The 25,719-nt window shown below is 37.7% G+C and overlaps 1 protein-coding gene across 7 annotated transcripts in view; it reads right to left on the minus strand.

Moving 5' to 3' along the window:
• The window catches only part of LOC106048052 (phospholipid-transporting ATPase IA), a 102,392-nt gene extending 78,883 nt beyond the window's left edge, over positions 1 to 23,509 (minus strand). For 2 of the 7 annotated variants that reach the window (XM_066995810.1, XM_066995807.1), the window contains exons 1-7: positions 23,089 to 23,503; positions 13,921 to 14,035; positions 11,938 to 12,037; positions 10,164 to 10,262; positions 6,873 to 6,918; positions 4,580 to 4,620; positions 1,052 to 1,125 (exon numbers count right to left, since the gene is read on the minus strand). In XM_066995810.1, coding sequence (XP_066851911.1) covers positions 1,052 to 1,125; positions 4,580 to 4,620; positions 6,873 to 6,918; positions 10,164 to 10,262; positions 11,938 to 12,037; positions 13,921 to 14,035; positions 23,089 to 23,137 — 524 coding nt within the window. In that variant the 5' untranslated portion in view covers positions 23,138 to 23,503. Of the gene's footprint in view, positions 1 to 1,051; positions 1,126 to 3,749; positions 3,824 to 4,579; positions 4,621 to 6,872; positions 6,919 to 10,163; positions 10,263 to 11,937; positions 12,038 to 13,920; positions 14,036 to 23,088 lie in introns of those variants that run through there. The other 5 variants (XM_066995811.1, XM_066995808.1, XM_066995812.1 and 2 more) reach the window with 4 other exon arrangements.
• Between the last annotated feature and the right edge of the window lie 2,210 nt (positions 23,510 to 25,719).

Here is a 25,719-nt window from a genome sequence, read left to right on the forward strand (position 1 = left end):
AAACATTAATTCTTCTACCACTTTAAAGATAATGTTTTTTTCCTTCTTTCTAGCATGGAATTCAAGAATCAAGAGCTTTTTTGAGTTTGTGAATGCAACAGTGGCTACTGGTAAGTGACTTAACTTTATCCTCAAATCATTCTAAAACTGTGTAGGTTATTCAAATATAGTATTTTTGCAAAGCAAAACCACTAAAATGTGCAAAATCATTATCATAAATTCCTTTTAGAAAGTATTTTCTTCTTGGCAAACTTTTCTAAAAATGTAAATAGCGTCTGTCTAGATTGTTTGGCTGGCATCACCTGTATGAAACACTACTACAATTCTAGCATTCTAATTAACTGATAGTAAACACAAACAATATTTTTGTGGAGCACTAAGGCAGCAAAGACATCTCAAGTGATACACATGCTTAATTATAATTACTTTAGCAGATAGCAGTGACCTCCAAAGTAAATAAATTGCAGTTAGATCAAGGCAGGCCCATTGATTTGTTAGGAAACAACGAAGTCCAGCAACAGCGCAGATGATAGCATAAAGCTGACATGTCTAAGAAACATGCATTTTGACACAGTACACAAGAACAATGCTGCTTTTGCCATTGCATGCGGCAGAGATTGTGCAACATTCACATTTGTGCAGAGGGTCCTCTACCAGTCCTATCAATAATAAACTATATTCTTTGCTGAAAATGAGTTGGTATGAATGTGTCTATTTTTAATTTGCTTTAAGGAATTAGGCATATACTTATGCCAGTGTTTTACTGTGTATTAGTTTAATGACAACTTGTCTGACAAAATTTCATGGGGATAGTGTAAAAGCTTAAAAAGAAGGTCTGAAACAAGTTCTCATTTCTTGGAATCTTACCATGTATTTACATTTTAAAGGATCTGCACTTTTATCAACTGAACCTTTTCTCATTTTATAAATGTGTGGGTTTTGTCTAAGAAAGATAGACAGTAAAGCAAAGATTATCAATATATCAGTGTTCTTCATATTTGGTATACGAGGACCCACATACACGTATCCTGTGCAACTAGTTTATTCTAACCTTGATGACAGGCTGATGAGATCAGCTGGGAGATGTTCCCCATTGGTCACTTTCACTACTTCCCCTACTGCCACCTACACATCCCAGTTTGAAAATGATTAGAACAGAAAAATAAGTGATAGGGGAAAACAAAACAAAACAAAAACAAATGGACAAAGACAAAAAGACAGAGTTTGAAATTATTATACAAACAATACATGTTAATTAAAACATCTGATGACAATTTTTTCAAAATCTATTTTAATCAGGTCAGAGAAGCAAAACAACTAAAATATTTCCATTTCTGTTCTAGTGGATTGTTTTACTTTAAGGTACCAACTTTAAGCTGCAGAAAACACTGACATTTAACAGGAAAAACAAAAAGCTGTTATGCTTATTTCTCAACTGACAAAGTTTCTAGCCACACCATATGCTATCAAAAGTAAATAAATAAAAACCATTACAGTTTACACCGACATTTCCGAAAAGTCAGGCGACAAGAACCCTTCTAGTCAGCTTGCTGAAAATGATTTTGTATTTAGTTTCAGTTTTGTTATTTTCGATCTTCAATGAACTTGCAAGAACAAAACAGAATTAAGTCTCAGAGGTTTGTGCCTTTCCACTGTAAAAAATAGCATGATCTTAATTATCTTAGGAAACTGTAATTCTCCAGAAACTGCTATTATTGGTAAAAAGAACCAAATAATATTAGTCTGATATAAAACCAGGCCCGCAGACTTGCATTGCTATTGAAGCCTAAAATGTAAATGACTATCAATAAACACCTGGAAAGCAAAACTGATGAGACTGTCTTCTTGCAGAATGCATGGCCATGGGGAGATGAGAGCTGGAAAAGGAGAGCATGTGTTGGTACACACACACAGAATTGCAGGTAATGTAGTAGCACAAGGTCATCTCTTGGCAGGAGAGCTTCAACAGGCCCCCAGTTACATAACTAAGGAAGATGCTTTAGCTGGAAAAAAATGCCAGAGCTGGACCTACAAAAGCAATCAGGATTCAAGGAATCACCTTTGCAAACTGGATCCCAGAAGAAAAGCTGACTGGTGAAATTCAAGGTGAATAACAGTCATAGCTGGGATTGTGTGTTCTGACAAAAGTGGGGCAAAGCGAGATGAATCAAAGTGGTAACATTCCCATAAGTCCAGTAGCAGCTAAGTATTATTTCAACTTATCAATGCATGATACAGGATTCCCATCAAGGGACAAGGCTTGGAAAGACAGCTTTGCAGATAGGTGGATTCTTCTATGTCTACAACTACAACTGGAGAACACTGTAACGCAAATACCCTACAAATTGGATAGGGCAAAACAGTGAAGAAGTCTAGGCAAAGACCCAAATGTAGGAGCTTACTCAGAAGGATTATAAAGGATGTGCTCTGAGAAGATATAATCTGTTTTGCCTGTAAGACACTAGTGTTAGCATGAAAGAAGCTATTATCAGGCGAAAATGTTCTTGCTGCATGGTATACTGTCTGTGAAGATCTTGGAGGAGTAGCACCACCAAAACTTATAAATGCTTCTAAAAATGCAGAAGTAAAAGCTTTATAGAGGATACTGAATAGAAAAACATCTGAAGTTACGGTAAACATTAATACTGAACAAAGACAGACTGTGGGAGAATTTACAGAATTACCTGGAATTGTTTAACATGATAATAATAGAAATGTTTTGAAACTGCTACACTTAATTTTGAGATATTATGGAACATGGCATAAATAATGTAGTGTACACCACAATTTGTCACAGAAATGTGTAGGATTCTAACTTCATTAACTGTATGTATGAGTAGATTCATTAACTTCTGTGGTAGATGGTTTACACCTAACCCATAATTATACATATTACAATAATACTTCCACTTGTACCAGAAAAAGATAGCTGTCATTGCATAGTAAACATTGAGTAATAAATCAAAACACAATCGATCCTATTTAGATAATGTTAAAACAAATAAAAAAAAACAATTCTTAGAATATATTGTCAATTGACCTGATCAAATAGATGTTGAAAAATGTTCATCTTCCACATAGTAAGATGTGGATTTCTTATATAAAACTGTCCAAGGAAATGATGATAAACAACCTCTGATTGTCCATGTAAAAACAGTTACATTACACACTATACATTAAGTCTTGCTTTCAGTGCTGAAATTATTCAAAAAATGTATTAATGAATAAAGTGAGTGTTCAGCTCAAAGACAATGCTAGTTTGATGATTCATGTTTTTTTTTTTTCCCCTCTGATTTAACTACCAAACAGGTGACTATATCTATTAAACACATTTCCGTTGTCTGCAATATATTCATTTTAATTTAAATATAAGATGCAATTTGTTATGTAGGTATCAAAAAGCTAGCCTGGTAAAATACAGAAGTCGATGTCCAAGTTCTAAAACTAGACAAATCAACCTTTTTTGCATTACACTCAATAACAAAATAACATACTATTTTTTTCGTAGAAAAAACTCAATGGTAAACAGAATGGCAGTGTAGTTTTAGAATTGCAATTGACACAATTTAATGAAATACTGCCTGAAATGATAAATTCCCAAATGAACGGAAGATTATACTCAAGAGAAGCAGCATTTTTGTTTATTCCTTATTTCCTTGGAGCAATCACAAACAAATAAATAAATAAATAAATAAATGCAGGGTAGAGAAACCAGCCTCTACACTATAAGCATCAGTGGGCATCTCTACCTTGATGAGAGCAGTACAGTGTCAGCAGGTATATACTCTTTGCCTTTTATTATAACTATATCTCCAACATCTACCTGAAAGAAAACTGGGAATTGGTTAATGGTCTCAAACAAAATATGTTATCCCTTTGTTTTAAGCATAGTAAATATTTACCTTGCTGAATTTGCTAGAAAGACTGTTTTTAAAACGCTTCCAGAGAAGCCTATAGGTGTCAGGTACACAAAGCCCTTGAATTACCTGGAAATCTCTTCAGTAGGCTTTATTTTGACATTGCCTATTCATTTCTTTACTTTGTTAGTTATTGTAATAAATATATCTACATTTAGAATACTTGAGTTAAAGAACAAATTAATCTATAGTGCTAATGCTATAGCCCTTACCGTGGTTTCTGCAAAGGTTTCATCAGAATTTTCACCTGAATCTTATCTCCAAATTATTGTGGATCAAATTTTTGGTCAATTTTTTCAGGTGTGGAAACCAACAAAACCAAGACACTAGATGGAAAGCTTAATATTTACTCCCTAAAAGTTATCTTTAACCGTCCCCTCCTCTAATTACTATTTAACAGTCTTTAAAGTTCTTATGCTTTAAGCCAAAGCAATTAAGTCAGCCAATGGTAGTTTTGGCTGACTCATGACATCAAAACTGACTTGATTTAAAAATACATTTTAAGAGACAAATATTAACGAACACAAAAAAAAAAATACAAAAGATGATATATTTCCCATCATAACAGTTAATTCTTCTCAGTGATACAGATTTCGAGAAATAAAGCAAACATTAGATCTATATTCTGCTCCAAAAGTCACCTTGAAAATATAAATACACACCTTTTCCCAGTGGACAATCTCCCATGCACCATTTCGTAGTACTGAAACAAAAAACAGTAAAAAGAAAGAATTCTCCAGTTATACAATGTAATTGCAGTCTGTGTCAGATTCCTTACAAAAAGTCATGAAAACACACCACATTTACTGAAAATTTTACAGCATGCCTTGTTTCTATAAGTTCAGGTCAAGCATCTCAATTATACAACACTTTCTTTATATGATAGATTTTGTACCATAGAAACTTATTACTAGGTGAATCAGAACAAGTTTACAGGGTTTAATTATCCATTAAATCTGATATCGATTGTATCATAATGTGGTGTTTTCCAATGAAATTAGTAATTGGAATAAAAAGTTTCAAAGTAAAAAAATGTTATCAAGTTATTATGGGGAAAAATATCAATTCAAGAATATAACTTTGCTCAGTTTAAATAATGATGACTTTCATATAGAGACGACTCATGAAAAGTCACTAGCAGGCTTAGGATTCAGCTGTTCTTACTGCCATTGATATGTCACAGAACTAATTAATATTGCAAGCACACTCACTACTCTAGTTTTGAGCATTGCTCTACTTTAAAGTATTGCTATGATGCAAAAAAACATGCCTCATTTGCCAGTTAATTGATTAATTGATTTGCCAGTTAATTTTTTTTAATTAGCATTGGTTACGAAGCTACTGAAGACTGATGTGCAAAAAGAAAATGAAAATAAAATTTATAGATATGTATCAATGCTCAGATAGCTCCAAGAGACTGCTCTCTTTTAATGTGTCTCGAAGCTTTCAAACTGTCAGGATGCTTATTTAAGCACCTGGCCAGAGGATTCAATTCTTATGAAAGCAAGTGTTGATTTCATAAAAGTGGAGCAAATTCTAGGAAAGCATATTGCCTTTACATCTAAGTTTTCATTGATGTTCTTTGCAGATTGACCCTTTTCCTATATATCTACATTTCTGTAAACTAGTAACTAACCTGCTTAATAATTCTTCAGGAAGAGATAAGTTCTCTTACCCCTTCCCTGAAGTTTATTAGTGCTGATATGCTCAGGGTAATGGTAAATGGAGCAGTCTCCCTTTCAGACATCAAACAAGCCATTTTCATGACTGTCTCTCACCAATCAGTTGATCATTACACAAAATCCATATTAACAAACCATTTCCCCTCATTGGGAAAACTGCAGATCCAGAGTGATGGCTGGATGTAATACTGTAGTAAGACGTTTAAGGCGTTAAATGGAAGGAAGCTGTCAGCCTTTCTTGCTAGACTTGTTACCTGTTGCTTTAGCTAGTTAAAATCAGCTCACAAATGGGTGAGTCAAATTCATGGAAACATGTTGGGAGATCTGAAATCTCAAGAGTATTCTACCCCAGCCTGATCCAATAAGCTTTTAAGCATAATTAACATGCATGACATTAAATTAAATCTGTTTTCTGACGAGGAAAAAAAAGAGTGGTGTTGCTATGAGCTTTTTATATTATAGAATACTTGCCCCATAAAGTCTTCTGTAGCCTGGCTTTCACATTCATGTCTCCCATTTTTCAGCTATCTCTAACAAATAGCTTTCAAAAGCATGCTCCGTCTGCCCTATGGAAAATTACTTCACCACCCTGCAGAATGTACGCTTCATCACATCAGAGTGCATGACAGTGTCTAGTGTCTACATGCGCAGCTAGGGAAAGCAAAGTCGTCCCTAATGCAGCATAGCACATCAAAATCCTCTAAGTTTTTACTTTTTTTAAATAGTAACAAAAATTTAGAATTAATAGAAGATTTTAGGATTAGTTAATTACCTAATGTTAACTGAGATACAGATGGTCTTTAATGAACACACAGATGAAGGAAAACCCATATACAGAATCCATACAGGCATGTATCATTTCATTAACAATTTTGTGTGTTTAAAACACAACTGAAGGTAGAGCTGAATATATAACATACTACTCACATTGCTATTTTTCAGGGTTACAGAATTGCTGAATAGATGAAAGCAAAATTATGGATTACTATACTGATTAACTTTGTTTTGACAATGTATTTGACAATACAGTGAAATATTGCTTTGAGAGTATACTGATATCAGTGTTATGTTTGTGTGAGTCCCGCATTAGCTTAAACTAGTTTCTCAGCGCTAGGAATACTTTTGTGCCAAATTTTGAAGAAATCTGCACAATCCATTTCCAGCTCATTTACCTGTATATTCAACAGTTAGAATTTCATTGTTAGCATTCGCAAAAACTTCAAGATCACCCCCCTACACAACCACAATCAATAAGCTTTAAAAAATTTCCTACCTTGAGTTTGTTTCTTGTTCACCGCATTATCAGCTTTATGCCTTTTCTGAATTAAAAATGCACAGTGGTTAAAAGCTTCTGTTGAAATAAAACTTTCACACTTAAGATTTAAAACACATTTATTACTCCCTCCTATTCACCAATTTAATACACAGATTTTAAAACATTTTAAATAGTACTACGGATTATTTGCATAGTCTTTATCATCAAGAAAGTCACATTCAGTTCTAGGCTAATAGTGTTCTAGTAACTCTCACATAGGCAATCTCTATTCGAACAAATTCCTTGATCAAGGATGTGGTGTATTTATGTTCTGTAACTTTGCCCTTCCTTGCAACTGGGAGATGACTCTAACAGAGCAAAGGTCATGAAAGCATTCTTCAGCTAAGCATCATATAGAGTCAAACTATGACTGAGTAAACTTAACTTCACTTCTACATAACAACCTGCAGACTTCAGCAAAAAAGACATAAAAACAAACAAAAAAAATCAACTCAACCCCTCACCCCAACGTCTCTCAGTTTTCATATAGCTGTTAGAAGCCTTTTGATAATCTTTTGTTGCAGCTACTAACAGCAGTATTTTCATGATATACTCAAACTCATATTAGCTACAACATGCTTAGGAGACTACTAAAACAGATTTTTGAATAGAGGTACAGAATTCATGCCTCTTAAATAGAAAAAAATCAGAAGCAACATTGTAAATTGAAATGAAAATAAGCTGACCTACTTAAGAGCCATCATTCTAATAAAATGATGGTATAACTCTGAGGTCTTAAAAGGGCACCTTATCACTTTACAAAGACTAAGGTAAGATATTATTTTTGAAAAGATTTTCACAGATTATCATCAGACTCTCTCTGCAAAAAGATGACTGATTTTACAGATAAACAGCCTTTGATCGACAAGAAGGCACAGTAAATTGACCAAAGCAGGTAGTTATTTGCCCAGAGGGAGAGTCTCCTCCAGCTTGAAAAGTAACAGTTTAATTTTAGTTGCTTTCTGAGCTATGCTGGGTGAAAATTGGAAAACTGTCAATAATCTTGCACTGCACATCACAAGTTTTGCTACTACTTCTGAACCATACATGGAAAACACATGCTGTTAGTGAATAATGTCTTCTGCTTACATCTTCTACTTCTTGGGATTACACTGGAGAAAAGGAAACATTTGATTCTTGCGTTGAGAGTATTATGTTGATAAGCAGATTTATTTATATCAATATATAAAGTTTGTCATCTAAAAGCGGATTAATCCTGCTTTAGTATCAGATGAAGATAACCATTCGCGAAGATCTTAGATATCTCACTGTGTAAATAAAGTAAAATGTAATTAAGGATGGAAGGAAAACAGACTGAATATTTTTTACTATTGAGCAAGTGATAAGGTTTCCCAGGAAAAGAAGTACAGCTGTCACAGTCAAATATTCCTGCACGTTCCTGCACGAACCAGGAGGCAATGTTACATTTCATATCTATTTCACTAGAAAAAATTAAGATTTCTTTTTCACGCGCACACACACACACACACACACACACACAAAGCCTTTTGATTAGCAGCTCAATTCTCCCAGTCAGCTACTTCAACTCATTCAGTTTCAACTAAGCACTCTAGGAATTAACTACATGCTGAGGCAATGTAAACTTAACAAAAGGAAAAATAATATGTGAATTGCCTTTAGGTAATTCTGTAGTAACTAGTAATAAGAATTTTCATTGTTTAAGCTGATATATGGCAAAAACAACCAAACAAAAAACCAACCCTCAACACGTTCCCTGGCTTGTGCTCCATGCCAAACTACACACTTAGTGTTGCAAAGAGCAAACGATAGAAAGAAACGAAATGACATAAAAGAGGAGGAAGATGAGATAATTTTAAAAAGGACACTCTGTACAGTAGCAGCAGCCTCAGTTTTATATTTGCCTAGACACTGACAGATGGTGTAAGTCTGTAAGCATTAACAGCAGAATTGTTAAAAATATCTGAAAGAGTATGAATTGATTTTATGGCTTTTTAAAAGGGATTTTGTTTATGTAAATGGAAAGCAACAAAGACATTTAAGGAGAAGCCGACTATAGGGCAGCAAACATTGTAAATGCAAAACAGAATGAACACATTAATGGACACAACATTGTCTCTTGCGGGACCTCTCAACTCTTTGGCCCAGGAACTTCATAAAACCCAGGGGGACAATGTATCTTGCCTACCATCCATTCTCAAAGTTAACTGAGTAGACTGAATTGAGTGTCTCAGCAGAAAAGTCTGCTGAGTGCCCGGCCACTCTCCATTTCAGAACTTCTTTGTAACTCATCACTCTTCCTCCTGAACATGCTTCTGCACATACACTGTCATTCTGCTCAAACACAATACACCTGATGTTCCCAGGAAGCTTACTCTTCTTGTGCTGGGAAAGATTACATTAGCTGCAATGCTTTACAGAAATCATGAGGAGCAGCCCACAATACCAAGAACGGAGAACCTTGTCCTCCACATAACAAGGCACTCTCTGATATATTACATCTAAAATCTTGTCCTCCATATAACTTATCTGCAGAACTAGTACAGAACAAAAAAGGATGAAGAAACTCTTCACATCTGAAGAATGATTTGGTAAATCAAGACAAATTCCTTAGATACAAATGATGCAGTCTAAAGCCAACTCATTTGTGTTATCTGAATTAGAGAGACACATTCTGTGATATGCTTTCAATAAAGATCTGGCAGGGAGGTACTGAGAAAACCCCCAAAACCTTTGTTGGAAGTGAAACAAAGATTGATATTCTTTTCCCTACCCACAAAATAAATTAGAATGGACACTTCCAAGCCATGACAATATCCTGGCTCTTTTAAAATTTTCATTCAATAGAATAAGAAAGCCAAACAACCACTACTGCATACAGTGACTCCAGGAAAGCTTGCCATAGGTGGACACCCACCTAGCAAAGATAAGCATTCCATTTGTGTTCCTTGCCCTGAGACATCAACGTATCACATTTATCAACAAGACTAACAATAAATTGCATTGGGCCAGAACAACAGGAAAAACTGAAAAGCCTATTCCCCTTGCTGTCTACAAAACTGTGCAAAATTGAAACAGTGAAAACACAGATTTTATGCATCTGACTTTAAAAAAGGACTCATCAGATGCACTGACCTGGATTTCACAGCTGGGGAAAACCTGTTATTAAAACTTTAAAAGTGGCAGAGAATTATTCAACGGGTTTTCTGCAATATAATCTATGAAAAAAAAAATCAAATTATTTAGAAAATATTGCTATTAAATACTTACAATATCTTCTATTATCTCCTTCACTGCAGCTACAGCTAAAATAAATAAAAGAGGGACCAATGTTGTATAACGGCCTGTTGGTGATACATCTGGAATTTGCTATTAAAAAGAGAAAAAAAAAAGTGTTTGAATTCCTGGTTGAAAACATACTTTCAATACAAGAAGTAGAACTTTCTGTGCAAACACAGAGATGAAAACTGGATTCATTATTTAGACAGGGTGCTGGTTATTTCCAAGTAAGGTATTGTCTTTTAATCAAACAAAGCTGATACAACAAAACAATGTTTACATTTTAGATAGAACAGGGTTCAGCAGTTACTTTCAGAGGGTTTAGTATCTGCAGGAGACTCACCTTCATTTTTTCTGTTTCAAAATAAATTTAAATACCTATTTATAACATACAGTTATTTTTCTTTTCAGTTTAGATTTTTGTTGAAGTGGACACAACTCCAAGGTATTTTTAATTCCTTAGGTTTTTAATTTCTAAAAGATTTTGTGTTATACTAGTTACTGATTGACAAACTTCAAACAGCTAAGACTACTGTAAGAAATTAGCTTTTGCTAAGCAGGTATAGGCATAGATAACACAAGTGCATGTGTACACAAAATGAATGCAGAGAAGATGTTAGTTATGTGATATATATTGATAACTATTTGTAATTATCTTTATATTGACTAGAGTTGTTAACGGCTACATTGATAGGGTAGAGTATTCCTGCCTTAATAGGTTTAGAACAGGCAATGCAGCCCATATGACTACAAGATTTTGCAAGAGAAGAGTAGAGTAATAAGTAGTCCTCGATGTGGTTAGAACACATCTTCAATTAATCGTAAATGGTTTTGAAAAACAGACAGTATTATTTTGAATTATATAAATTTCTTTTTGCAACGACCACAGTGGGCATCTGAAAGAAACCACAATGTTATATGCATGTATGCTATTTTTCTTGGAACAAGACGAATATACATCTGTTTTCAAAGTTACTCTAGATTACATTTTCAAATATTTATATGGAAACCAGGCAGAAAGTTAATGGACAATTGCCTGTATGTCAGCTGCAGGTCAAAGTGATCTATCACTTCTCCAGTTATTTCTGCCCTTTCATTCCTCCTTACACGTATACCCAAACATCCCCGTTCCAATTACACATTATTTTCCAGGCAAAATATGAGAGCAAAGGGGCACCAGCTCACACCTCAGTTCCATTACCCCGTATTTGTTACTCCTGTTTCTGTGATGTCACTGATTGGTTGATAGAAGATGGTGGTCTTCTAACTCCATGATTGCTTCCTATCATTCCTCTTCCTACACCCAAATCACCCACCTGCCAGGTTCTCACCCAGTAATGCCAAGTCTCAAACAGTTTCAGCCTCACATTCTACATCTGCTAGCTTGAAGTACAGCGGCATCACAAGCAATGCTGCTGGACCATTGGACTAGCCTGAGATGCCAGGTGAGGTCAAGAGGTTGTTTGTTTAGAAACCACAGGTTTCCAGGTGGGGAAAGCTAATGAAACCCTGAACTTCTGATTTTTTTATTTTCCCTCTAGAAAATAGTGCGAGCTTCCTGTGCAGAAGCATCCTACAAAACTGCTCCAAGCACTTAGAGCAACAGCAAAGAAATCTGTATGAGATGTTTCATTTGCTGAAACATCTAAAGCAAAGGAGGAAAAAAGTACACATAGCAGTGTATGTACTTTTATTTTAGTAATTTTTGTTTTGTTAATGCTCTCTCAGTAAGTTTCAAACATTAGCATCTTATTGTTGATCTTACCTGAAGTAATGCAATAAAAAGAAAAAATGCATTAGCAGCTCTCCTGAACTGGGAATAAAGGAACCTTGGCAGGAATGTGATTATGTTGTACTTTGCAGTGCTAAAAGACAAAGAGAAAACCAAGTACAATTATAACAGTAAGAAAAAATTTCAAATGTATTCCTTTCCTCTCAGTTATACATGTTTTCAAATACAACAGGACCTTTTGTGATTTCCGTGTGTGCAAACAGATTCATTTTTCACTAAAAAAGAAATCTGAAGACTTCCACAGACATTTCCACACACTTCTATGATCTAGTTAACCACGGAAAGCACCCATCATCCACAAAAAATGTTGTGAGTTTTAATTTTGAGGTAAGAACTTTCCTTGTCACCTCTGCATGCTTTGTGGACAGCAGTCAAGCTCTGCTGTGACTCAGTTATAGGCAACAAGGAGAGGGAAAAAATGAAGAGAAACAGGCAAGTGGTTGCACTGAGGAAGCAGGTAATACAAGACTTAAGCTCACAGCTCTGATGCCTCAGAACAGTACCTTACCCAGAAATCTATGGCAGACATTTGGTAAGCAATTCTGCACTATGACTCAAGTGCAGACAAAATTCTTGAGCAAGAATTATCAGTCAAGCCAGCATAATGAGAAGGGTGCTAAATCAAAACTGAGGAGCTGTGCGGCTTCTGTGCTGCATATGAATTTTCATGATCTAATGCATCTTGAAGACTAAAAAAAAATTTAATAGGATCAACTGTATTTAAATGATGCAATATATTTGAAAAAGTAATAAAAATTATAATATTCATTAAATACAAAAATCTATACCTCTCACTGAACTGAAAGTTTACCTCTTTTAAAAATTGAAAATATTGGATATCATGTGTAGTTTTGAAGGCTGGAAGAGCAGAATATAGCTTATCCTAGTGTAACTATCTTGGTTAATCCAACAACACAAAATGTTTGAACACGCATCTTTTCATCCGCCTTACACTCATTTAAGAGCAGACTGCTACCATCCTGAAACAATAACAATTAAAACAATGATACCAAAAAAATGACAGACAAAAGACTAGTAGGAATATTTTCGACTCCTTTTACAGTTAATAATATTTACTTTAACTTTGCATAAAATACTCAGTTTAAAGGTGGAATTGATGTATCATATACAGAGCTAAACACTGTCAAGAAACAAAGAAAAAGGCAGAAAAGTGACTTGGTCAAGAGTGACTCAATCAAGATAAGTCACAAACAAAAAGCTTTATAAAGTATCTCAAGTCCATGACAAAAAAACACCACATTATTCTTAATGCCTACAAAATTTCTGCATTTATCAAATGTACCTTCAGAAAAAACATCTGCCTGAGACAGGAATATCTTTGCCATTCAATTACTTTGAATTTTAACAACAGAACTGAAGGACATTATCAGATCTAGATATACGTTACTTATGAGCATTCAGTATGTTTCTTAAAATTAGATTAAAAATTAAAAAAAAAATAAAAGAAAATAATCAGCAGAGTCCTAAAGACCAAACTGGAAATTCAAAACTAGCTTCATAAGCAGCAACAGCATCTTTGTAGTAGACTGACTGAAAAAAGGCGGAGTTTCCAAAGCACAGAATGACATGTTCAAGCAAATCACACCTATACTGGCATCCAGCTACCAGAAATATGTTTGAAAATCAGTTTGAAAATCAAAGATAAACTGATCTTCAACAAATCCATACCCTAGGGATATGCCAAAGGTGCAGCTGTAAAGGTCCCATGCAGACCTTTCCCCACTCAGTTCATAACAATTCTGAAGATCAAGTTTGTATATTAAACAGATTGGATGTTCTAGTCATTGCACTTCGTTCCTCCCTCCAGAGTCAGCAACTGCTGCTAGTGGCTGGAGGAAATGGCAGAGGTGGAATAAACAGAATCTTCTTAAATTTTGCTAAGCAGTATGCAACATTCTGAAAAAAAAAGGTATTAACAAAAACACGAGTTACTACCTGACATGGTTATTGCAGAATTTGGTTAACTGGGGCTGATTGATGAATATAGTTCTCAGTTCTTCTTGATCAGCTAGAGAAGTTTTCTCTGAAACATCATCTGTCTTCTCATAGCCTGTGAACACGGAAGGATTTTTAATACAGATAGATAAATGGACAGAAACACATACACACACAAGACTCAAAGCACTTCACCACAACAAAAATACATCTATTGTGAACGTGAACTCTATCTGTTTCTTACAATAAAAGCAATGTTAATTAAAAAAATAAAGTTTTAGCCACTTAAATTATATATGTGATTAAGAAAGGAAGGTAAAAGGTATGTAGTCAAGAAGCGTTGTAAAGCTATGATAATGAACAATAACTGTAAAATCTGATCAATTAATGAGCACCCTCAAATAGCTTGTGCCCCTTCATGGCAATATGAAATTAACTATGCTCTGTTGATGCATTTCAATCCAGAAGGGAGCATACAAAATAATAACAATAAAAATAAATCTTTCCCCTCTCTCAGCTGAGTGATCTTACTTGCAGTACTGGGGCAAGCAAGTATTTAAAAAGGAAGACGTTAAAAGAAATACACAAATAGTAACGTAAGGGAAGAGTAAGAAGTTTAGGACTAAAATGTTTTTAGTTACTGGTATTATTGGTAATCTGACAAGTATGCAATATAAACTCAGAAAATCTTCATATTGTATACAGATCATTCAGCATATTAGTTTCTAGTTTTGCATGTAAATTTTTTCTGCATTGCTTGTTGCTAAATTTAAAGGAAATTAAAGGAAAATCAAATATATAAAGGGACATTTACTATAGGTTTTACACAACTCATTCCATACTTGATCTATTTTCCTGCTTTGTCTGCCCTATATACACATAACACACTTTCCTCTTCACGCTTCTTTTAAACTAAATTGTTACACAACTATAGTGGTGTAACAATTAAGAGTTTGCATAAGAATAGAGGTAAATTTCCTGCAAAAACCTTGCAAAAATTTAACCATTAATCTCAATGTTAGAAAAACAGTTCCCTAAGAGGACGTCTGAACAATGAAATTAAATACAAAAAGTATGTGTCTAGTATAGCTATCAAACCAAAATGACTCACTAATTCTATTTATTTGCATAAATCACCTGTTCTGAGAAATACTCTTAGAAACTTCTTTGTCACAACTAAAGCTAAAACACAGAAAACCAGTGCAACCTACCCTACAGTTTGATCAACTGTACTCTTCCAGTCCTCAGCAACCTCCCCAGACCACCATGAGCTTTCAAAGACAACTCAGAGTGGCCTGACAGTGAGATCGGCACTCATGGATACAGCCCAGTAGAGCCCACGACCTTCTGTATTTCCCATTTGTGATCCCTGACCTGATCCTCCCCCACCTAGCTAAGTCTTTCTTGCTGCAGACTTTCCCACCAGTAACATGAACCTACGGTTCCTGATATTACTACACAGGAAATCCTCACTACTACATTTGCCCACGGGAATTTATTTCCTTCCTTCCAGTTCCCCAAAGGAATGGCACACACCTGACACGTTTCTAGTCTCAAGAATATGCTTCAGAGGACGAGCAGCCAGCCTAACAGACTCGCCCCCCCCCAACAGGTGCCCACACACTACTTTTTGACTTAAGGAACTACACAAAAGCACTTGGCAGGCTGAGCCAGACATTTCCCATTCCTGTCATTAGCCACCCTTAGAAGGGCACCTCCTATGCGTGACCTCCAGCATGCGACTCCAGGAGCACACACAGGTGTAACACCACTGGACACAGGCACATCTCTGCGCATGTGAGGTTGTCGGTCATCAGAGTGGCACCACCAGTCACACCAAGTCTGAATCCATCAGATGGTGAGTGCACCTTCATCCCAGGTACACAACACCTTCCAGTTGCTTGATGAAGGAATGAACGCATAAAATAGCTTCTGGGAGAGCTTTGGTGGAAGAGTTGGAAACTATTCTCTCAGTACCAACCTAGCCTGAGCAACTTCAGGAAATAAGGGAAGAGTTTACACATTTCTACAATATACTACTACGATTTTGCAACATTTGTTTTAAAGCTTCTGGAAGTATAAACCTTGAGTACAAACAGTGATAGAGTTAAAGCAAATGTTAGCAGGCATTAAACATTATATATTACCTGTTTGTTGAAAAGACAAAGGAACTATAGACATTTATTTTCATATGTTAGTATTTAGGTGTTTATTTGTTCTTCTTAAAACAAAAGGTCACCAACAAGGTGCTTAGAAGCTTCATAAACATTTACTGCCTTCCTTTCCACTTCCTTGAATTCACGTTCGTCAATCCTTACTTAAAAAGGAAGCTTTGGAATAAGTTCTGAGCCTCACATGCAGCCCTTTGTAGCCCACAGCTTCAGCAAAAGGTGTGTTAGACTACCTTCAAAGCTTTAAAGGTCACACATCTCTCACTTTGCCTAAACTTTGCAATACATCCACTGGAGTACAGACTACACTCCCACACAAAACTCAGTATCAAGAAGTTACAATTCCTCTTCCTCGTTTGTGTCTGTATGTGTATACACATATAAAAACTCTAGGAATCCATATATGACTGAAATTATTATGTTGACTGAGATGGCAAACATGCTTAATTTAAGTGACTGAAATGTCTTCCAAGCAAAAGAGACACAGAACTCTTTTTGAAACACTCTACTTTCAGATGTGATTATCAGAAAGAGTGTAGAGAGAAAACCGAAGTGTTGAAATTTTAATTCAGCATTTGATAAAGAGCTGCTACATCCCATCCCACCCTCCCACAATGCCATTTCTTTACAATATACCACTCTCGGGAATAGTATCACTATGTTTTGCTTCCACTACCTACCGAAAATCTTCTGTCAAGAGTCAGCACGCCCAGGTTTCAGTTACTCTGCTGTGCGTTTATCCCGGTTAGTAACAGATGCCTTACGCCTGGTCAGAAATCGGACACACTCTTCTTGCTGTGAAGCTGCTCATTTTCAGAAGTGCCTGAGGTCAAAGAAAATTCTTTGCTGCACAGCTGTACAGCAAACGAAGCCTCAGGCACTGTTTCTGGGCTCTCTGCATGCCAAACGTCTTTAGGGACACCCTACCACCCTATCCTGCACGGTAGGCAGACCTAGCTTAGAACTTTTTTTTTTCCCTGAAGCCTATACATTATGTTATATAGGTCAAGTTTCCCACTAGTTTCACAAGACATAAGACCACGTATTTAATAGCTACCACCTTGAGTGTGAATGGAAGTTTCTCTACATGATGCATCCACCAGAATTACAATTAAAAGTCTATTGCATTCCCAGGGTTTGTTTGTATTCTGCATCTTCAGAAAACCAGCACAAAGCATTTCCAATTTCTGCTGTCTCACCCACACTCATCTAGTATAAACAGATTAAGTCACCAAAAGCTTTCCTTAATTACAGTAATTTATTCAAATATGACCTGCAAGGAAATCTTCAGGATGTTTTATTTACAGTAGGTGAATAAAGAATATGACAACAAGTTGTTGGTACACAAATGGCCCAAAATAAAGTTAGGCACTAAAATTAAAAAGGAAGGGTATTACACATCACGGTAGTACACACATTAAATTGAAATGCCTACCAATCTACAGTCAAGGTGACAGGAACCAAGTCCACAGATTTGTTCCACAATTACAATGCTTCGTCCAATCTGGCACCTTATGGGAAATCACGTCTGAGACACGCATTATTTAAATTACTCACTTTCAAATACGAAGTAGGACATGTATCAAAGTACACTCACAAACTCGAGTCTAACTGCGTTATATCACACCCAGACTTTTAAGAGCTACATTTCCATGAAATTTAAAAAAACATATCTACAGGCTAGAGCTCAACTGCTGAGTGCCCTTCAGTGCAGCAGGTTACACGAAAGCTGACCACTTTGCAAAAAGGAAGCTACTAAGCGGTGTATTTCTTCCTCAAGGAGAGCGAGAATCCACTGGCATCAAACCAGTCTGTATGAACTCAGCCTACTAATGAAATAAACAGATGCCTTTCTCAAAAATGTTGCATACAAGTAATCACAGGAACAAGTGAAAGGACATCCATGCTTGAGAATGGAAGGAAAATTTCACCAGATCACCTCTTGGTGAAAGTAGCTACATTTTTAGTGAAAGGGGTGTAAAAAGATGCATTTAACACACAGTAAGAAAAAAATAAATAAGTTGTCTACCATTCTGTAATCCATTAGAAAGTTCCAAGAACACTGACCCAAACATTCAGAAAGTTGACAGTTAAAAAAGTAGAAAATCCTGAAGCACAGAACCCAGACAGGAAAGATAAAAACCACAACGCATGCAGAGTCAATAGCAAAGCATCAGCTGTTACATATATCTGATTATGAAAAAAATACTGTGAAGTTTATGAGTAAGAACATATGATGAAGCAATCATTTTAACCTCTTTTTGAAAAAGGACATAATTATTGCTGTGCTACAGATGTTTAACTGGAGCCCACCTGACTCGTTTCTTGTCTGTTCATCACACCAAGTGAACAGAAAAGCATTGTTCCAGGGCTTAACATTAAAAGTAGCATCACTCCATACTGGCTCTTATCTAAGATAACAACAAATCCTAAAGTACCACTCAGCAATAATTTTGAAGGCTTCTAGCCAGCAGGAGTAAAACTGCAATTATCACACTTCAGTCAGGAACCATGGTGCTGCTCTAAGCAAGACCTGTCATTTGGAAAGAATAAATACGTTGCGAGACCCTTCTTCCTCTTTTGCAGCCTGTAGTACTGCTGGTATTTAACCAGAGCTGAATTACCATACAGGTTCTATGGCATACATTCTTACCTGTCCCACTGCCAGAAAAGCATCTGGCTTGAAAAAAGTTGCAAGTCAGCACTTTAAAAAGAATAATTGGAAAATATGGGAGAATTGGAACAAGTCACACTACTCTGACAATTTATTATGCAGAACTGGCAAGTTTGAAAGATAATTTCCACTTAATATTCAGAATCATGTCTGATAATATATATAAATTTTATTTATGCCCCTATAGGGACAAAACAAAAATAACCAATGAAACAACAACAAAAAGCCAAGCAACCGATTTGAACTTTCTCCAATAAGAGAACTCATTAAAGACAATGTTTTGCTTCCAGGAAGAAAAATCCAGAAGAGGCAACTATGTTCCATCACACAGTATTTGCAGGGACTCTTTCTAAACCAGTTTTGATAATGACTTTACTAAATCAATAGATAAAACAACAACAATAAATTCTAAACTGTAAACACTGTACAAAAATTTTTCATATTTCCAAATTTTCCTTTATATACATGAAGAAATAGATGACCGTAAATGGAGATAGAGTGTACCATGGAAAGAAACGGGAGGAAAAAAAAAAAAACCCTCACTCAAATCACCAAAAGGATTTTAATACACTTCTCTTAATCACTAAAAACTTTTTTTTTATTCTCAAAGTACGGCATTCAAAAGCTTTGAAAGCTCGTTCTGTAGCCAAGAAACTCTTTGTCTAGCCAGTCTGCTAGCTCACGTTCCTGAAGAATGCAGCACAGTTCAAAGATGGTATCACTATGAGAAAGAGTGTGCCTTCAGAGCTATTAGTCCTAATGCCCCAATAAAACTTTGATAACACAACTGGCACTGAGAAGCTGCCCTCTGTACCTCTGAAGAGTCAAAGTACAGGAGGGGGATTGCAATCAGCTGCTCTAACCTGCCGGCACCGCTGAGGCTGCCAAGCCTGCACTATCACTAGACACACTTTTTCCAGTTGTGAAGCACTGGGAATCTCAACATGGTCTGCAAAACAAACTTGTTAGGAAAAAGAACGGGCTCAAGTGACAACAATGAGCACTACATCTAGTAAAATGCTACACATTCCAACAGTCCAGTAGTAGAAATGCTTAAGGATATATTAGGAATTACAAGAACTGAAAGTCTTCTGAAAGTAATCTGATGATTACTACAGAATTTCAGAATAATCACCCTCTTCTTATGAAAGTTGTCACATCTTGCACAAGTTCAGTTTCACCTAGCTTTCATACAGGTATTTGCCTCCACCAGTATGAAGAATTTGTTATTAATGTTGTTGGCAGACAGCACAATGGCAACTCAGATTTCTCTACAATCTAATATAGTTCTCTGAACTCCAGCAATACTTGAAGGAAAGCATTACTGCTTCTATTTTCAGAAGATTAGAGAACCCTAATAAAAACTGTCAACCCCAATTCCACTCTCCCAGAATACATCAAAAGAAAAAAAAATAGCTTTGAATAATTACATTTCCTATTATTTAATAGATGCATATATTAGAATCTATTATATACATATAATCTATATATAGCTACTATCTAGTAGCTATAAATAGTTAAAAGAAGCATAGTTAATTACTGTATTAACTAACTCTGTATGTTGGCTACACTACTCAAAGATTTCCCCATGGGTTTTACAACTGCAGAATACATGACGTGAATGCTATTTCTATAGCACCAAACATTTGAAGCCCAGGACAGATTCTGAGTTAAGGTTACCAGTGATGGAAACACATTGTAGAGATTTCCTAAATCAGTTTAGGAGGGCTAGACCTTCCATGCCTTGAGCAAGACTTCTTTGGTACAAACACCAGTTGTGTAGAACTGCAGGTGTTTCCTAAAGTGAACTGCAAGTGTTCTTTACAACAGGGATAATAGGCAAAAATCTATTAAAAAGATTATAGGCATGCCTGGTTATCTTTTATCAGCCACGAAGAGCACAAGATCCTGCAGAGGTTTGGGAGAATACTGCCAAAACAGTAGCTGCTTTTTAACCAAATTCCTTCCTCGATGCAGGTAATGTGTTGTCTTACAGATGTTAACACACCTACAATTTTTATTTTGTAATAATTTACAGACTGTAGTATTACATCCTCTGTGACTGTCAACCAATTCTTGGGAATGATACATGTGTGCATCGTTCTGACAGGTCTTGGTTTATTCCATCTGGGCACGTCAGCCGATTTTCTCTAATAACAGTATTACTATCTCTTTATGTCAGAGAAAGCTTAGTTCTGAGATGATGTCAAGGCAGTCCAGACTGATAAGGTAACTCATGATCCATGGAAAAGGTCTCTGAGGCAGAAATTAGCTGCTGCAGTGCCAGGAGAGAAAAATGAGGTTTTAACCCCATACAACACAGAAATTATAGAACAAAGAAGGTAATATTAGGTTTTTTATCAGATCCCCTCCTGTCTCAGGCTACTCTAAGGAATGGCCCAGGCTATTAGAACACTTATGGAAACTGCTCTTTGTGATCACAGTATTAACAGTGGCTTCCAAAGAATGTACAGTGACCTTGCCATTAACAAAGAGTTTCCTACTCTACACCATAGATAAGACTTCGGTGAAGGTCCCAGAAGGCTGCGTTATCATCACTTTGCACAGTGCTTATCTAAGAGACTCCTATCATGGCCAGAGACAGGGTTTTACAGATACTTTATGTCACTTTCAAGTGCTAGGGATATCATTCACATTGCAGAACTCTCAAGCCTCTTAGAAAATTGTAATATTTACTTCTGAAGCACTGTTTAGAACCACAAGCCACACAGTCCACGTAAAATAAATTTGGAAGCTATTTATCCCAAAAAGGAAAAAAAAAAAAGTAAAAGACTCATTGACATTGATTTCACTGTGAATGAACTGAATGGAAATGAAACAAACTGAAACAAACTAGGAAGGTTCACATTAACCTATGATTGGAGACACAGTAACACTTTTTAAATGACTTCTCTTTGAGTAATGGTATGGATAGTACAGCATGATACAATGTAGCTACTCTATTGTTAGGATGAAAAGCTATCACATCATTTCCCAAAAGTTGTATTTCTTAAAAGAAATTTCATACCTATTTTCAGTCCTAACAAAGGTGTTTTGGAGAAACCCATTGATCCCTGTATTCAGCTGTTCTACAGTCATCCAACCTTGAACACTGTTCACATAAACTAGATTTTTTTTTTTTCTCTTTTCACTACACCTGCACTTCTTAGAAAGACATTCACTTTTAGGGAACATCACGTTTGTTCATTTACTAATCCTCAAGATTCCTGTAAGTTATATGGTTTTAAAAAAGCACAAATAAATTGGGAAAATCGATACTAAGCTTTCAGTGAAAACCAACTGACTTGAAAAGAACGATTGGAAAAGAACTGAAATTAAGCAGTGAGCGTTTGGACCTCTAGCCAGTGCCATTATACGCCTCTGCTAATGACTGTGGGTACTGCATCACAGCTACTCTGGCCGTAAGCACATTTCAAAAGCACCCCTGGAAGTATGCATCTTCTTTATTGCTTTTCAGAAAGATGTATTCCTCCACTTTCTTGGCCAGCTAACCTTGCCTAGGAAGTAAAAGGTAGCGCCAGATATCTTCCAAACCTACTTTTGGGGGAGAAAGGCACATAAGATGGTATAAACAGGAAAGAAGGTCAAGAGATAACATCTTATTTCCAATTTTTTTCTTCACACTCTTGCTAGCATGGGGAAAAAAATCAAATATATATATATATAAATAAAAGTAATCTGTTTGGAAGAAGGAAGAAAGATTCAGGGAGAAAGTTTTTACTTCCCGACGTGACCAAACAAAGACAAAGGATACTCTACGCAGCGTAATGGCCTGATTTAAGTGCAAAACCTTTAACACACTCAAAGGGATAAAACCTGCATGCCCACCTCACCAAGTGCATGTCATCACGGTGACACGGCAGTCATTATGTACAGCAGCAGAACATAATGAGCTATCCCAATGCGCTGCTGCGTTCGTATTTGTGATTTCACGCTTTATTTCTGCACGCAATAACCGCTATATTGTAATAACTCACTGCAGCAATTCTCTCTGTAAGGCAGTCATGGACACGCTGCTGCTGTCTGAAGGCTTAAACCCCGACCCTCAGCCGGGCATTACAGACACCGGCACAGCCTGATCCCTTCAGGTAGGGTCTCCCCGTGCTAGGATCGCCGGCGGAGGACAATGACAAGCCGACAAGACGGAAAAAAGCGGCAGCACCCGGCCACCACCGCAGAGGCCCGGCGGGAGCCCCCCCTTCACAACACCCCCCCCCCCCCCAAACGCCCCCCCCCCAGCTCGGCTCCCCGCGGCGCTGCGGTACCGGCCCGGCCGAGAGGCGGCTGCCGGGCGGCGCTTACCCTCGGCGCGGGAGCGGATCTCCGACACCGTTTTCTGCACCGCCGGCATGGCCGCGGGGCGGTGGCGGCCGTGTGGTGATGGTGGCGGTGGTGCCGAGGCGGCCGCCCTGCACCTGCTGCTCTGCGATCGCGGCGGGAGCCGGGCCGGGGGCGGCGGCGAGGGCTGCCCTCAGAGCGCCGGCGGGATCCTCACGCCTCGGGCGCCGCCGCTCCCAACCGACCGCCGCGGCGCCAGCGCTCCTCGCTCGGCCCCTCCGGAGCCTACCAACTCCGCCCCGTTCCCCCCCCTTCCCTCACGCCTCCTCCTCGCTCCGCCGTCTGCCCGCCGCCATCTCACGCCCCCCACCCGCCGGCTCAGCCTCAGCGAGCGGCAGCCGAACGAGCGGCGTGCGGGACCCGCTTCTGCAGCGAGAGGAGGGCTTCTGAAATCGTCCCCTCCCCGTGACGGGAGGGGAATGGAACGTGCCAAGCCTTGGGCCGCTGCCCGGCGCTAGGAGAGCTGGGCGGGCGGGGGATGGCCGCCCCCGTCCCTGTCACCGCCTCCGTCCCCGTCCCTGTCACAGTCCCGCCGGGGGGCTCAGCGCGTAGCAGTGGGCGCAGGGCGGGCTGCAGAGCTCTGGTCAGGCTGCGGGGGGAGGGCTGGTGCTGCCCTGCTTCACGGGAGACTTCCAAACTGTCGCCCAGCTTTTTATTTTCAGCCCCGTAATTCCCAGTGTCGCAGTCTGCCAGCCCTGAGCCGCTGTGACTCCGAGCTGCCCTGCCGTGTGGGCTGGTGGAAAGGAGATCCCAGCGGCAGGTGCCTCGGGCTGAGGCAGCAGTGGTGGTTTTACTCTGAGGCTGTTGACGTGACGCTTGTTTTGTGCAGCTGCAACAGGCCGAGGAACGTGGCCCTGGCGTGTTGTGCCTGCGTCTTGGTAAAAACAGCCACCCTCGCCGTGGGGAGATGGAGAAGAAAACAGGAAAGGGGGTAGTATTTGGAGCTGCAGGTCTTCTTGGCGTGCTTGTGGTTTGCATCCATTGCAGTCTGCCAAAAAGCACAGTCCTGCATAGAGGAAGATGGAAGTTATGAAATAGAATAAAGCTACCGTTGGCCTGGGGGTCTTGAGGGGTTTTGAGTCTGACACGACTGCTAAAGGTCAACACTATGTCCTCCGAAAAGTAGGTAATACAGCCAGATTGCAGAGGTGGGATTTCTGCATCTTTACAGAGCGTACACATGTGCTATGAAAAGATACATGTAGTCTTTCTTAACAACAACAAAGTCTTTTGTTTGATAAAGTTGGTAAATATCTCTGTAAATCGATTAAGCAGGTAGCGCTTCAAGGAGAAAAGTAAACCAAGAATTTGTTTTTATTAAATGCCTAGCTCAGATACAAGGAAAGGGGAATATTTTGCTTCACAGAAAACTGCACTGGGAAATAAATGCAGCTCTTTTCCAAAAGGCCAGCAAACCTGCTGGAGGCTCCTCTTTACAAGATAATGCTCTTCTGCATCACCCTCTGCAGCAATCTATGTGTGTGTTGCTGAACAAAGAACAAAGACTGTAGAAATACTTCTATTTGTGCTTTATTACTGGAAAAAACAAAATACGTGAAGAGAACATGCTCATCCAGTTTGAAGAAATACTTCCTATAGGTCATATTTACAGCCGTGGATAGAGGCTTGGCCAAGCAAGTTTCTTTCTGTAAGAAGAAACAGCATTTAGTTTTCTGTTGAAATTCCATAGGAACCTGACTGAATTGGTCATCTAGGAGTCCCAACATATATATAACGCTCCCAGCATAAATAGGGCCTGACAATGGACATTGTGTGTTGGTTTTTTGTATGTTTGTTTTGCAGTTCATAACAGATAACGTCATTGTTAAAAGGCTGCAAGCAGACGGAAACTAACTATAAATTCATATACATGCCAGTGAACGTGTGATTTTTCCTCAAAATTACTGTAGTGCTGGTGATAAATAAGATTGTCAGATTGTCAGTTAAATCCACTTTTAAATCCAATTTTATGTCTAAACTTTTTTTTTTTTTTTTTTTTTTCTTCTTCTGTAAGACCCCTGGCAAGGAAAGCTTTTACTGATACCTCTGGACAACTGGAAATCTACCCACTTGATTACATAAGATATTAAAACAATGCTGCCACGTGCTTGTTCGCATTTGTGAATACAAAGTCTCTATCCACATTGCAAAAAAAGCAGCCCAGCAACAAAATTGGTAGCTTTATTCTTAATATATGTTGTTTTTTTTTTTTACTCTGGCTTGTGAATGATCAATGTCCTATAAATAAATAAATATATATGTCTTTTTGAATTTATAATAAGAATAATATTTGGAAAAAAAGATGAGGAATAAACTTCTATTAAATTTTTCTGTCACTTCAAGAAATTTTCAGTTTTTCCAGCTTTTATTCTACAAAGTCTCAATGGTAAGCTAAACTTGTTTAACCATTTAGTTATGCAATGGTCAATTCATCCAAATGTCTCCAAAATGTAGGAAATTCATAACTCCTTTATTTTGTAACAGTCACCATTACTTGCAAGATTACTCTTTTCTTTCTTTCTTTCCTTTGGAAAATGAGGATATGAGCTCCATCCATTCACCTCATCTAGGGTAAATATATTCTGTGTCACTAAA

Source organism: Anser cygnoides, chromosome 4 (genome assembly GCF_040182565.1).
Source record: "Anser cygnoides isolate HZ-2024a breed goose chromosome 4, Taihu_goose_T2T_genome, whole genome shotgun sequence".
NCBI classification, from domain to species: domain Eukaryota; kingdom Metazoa; phylum Chordata; class Aves; order Anseriformes; family Anatidae; genus Anser; species Anser cygnoides.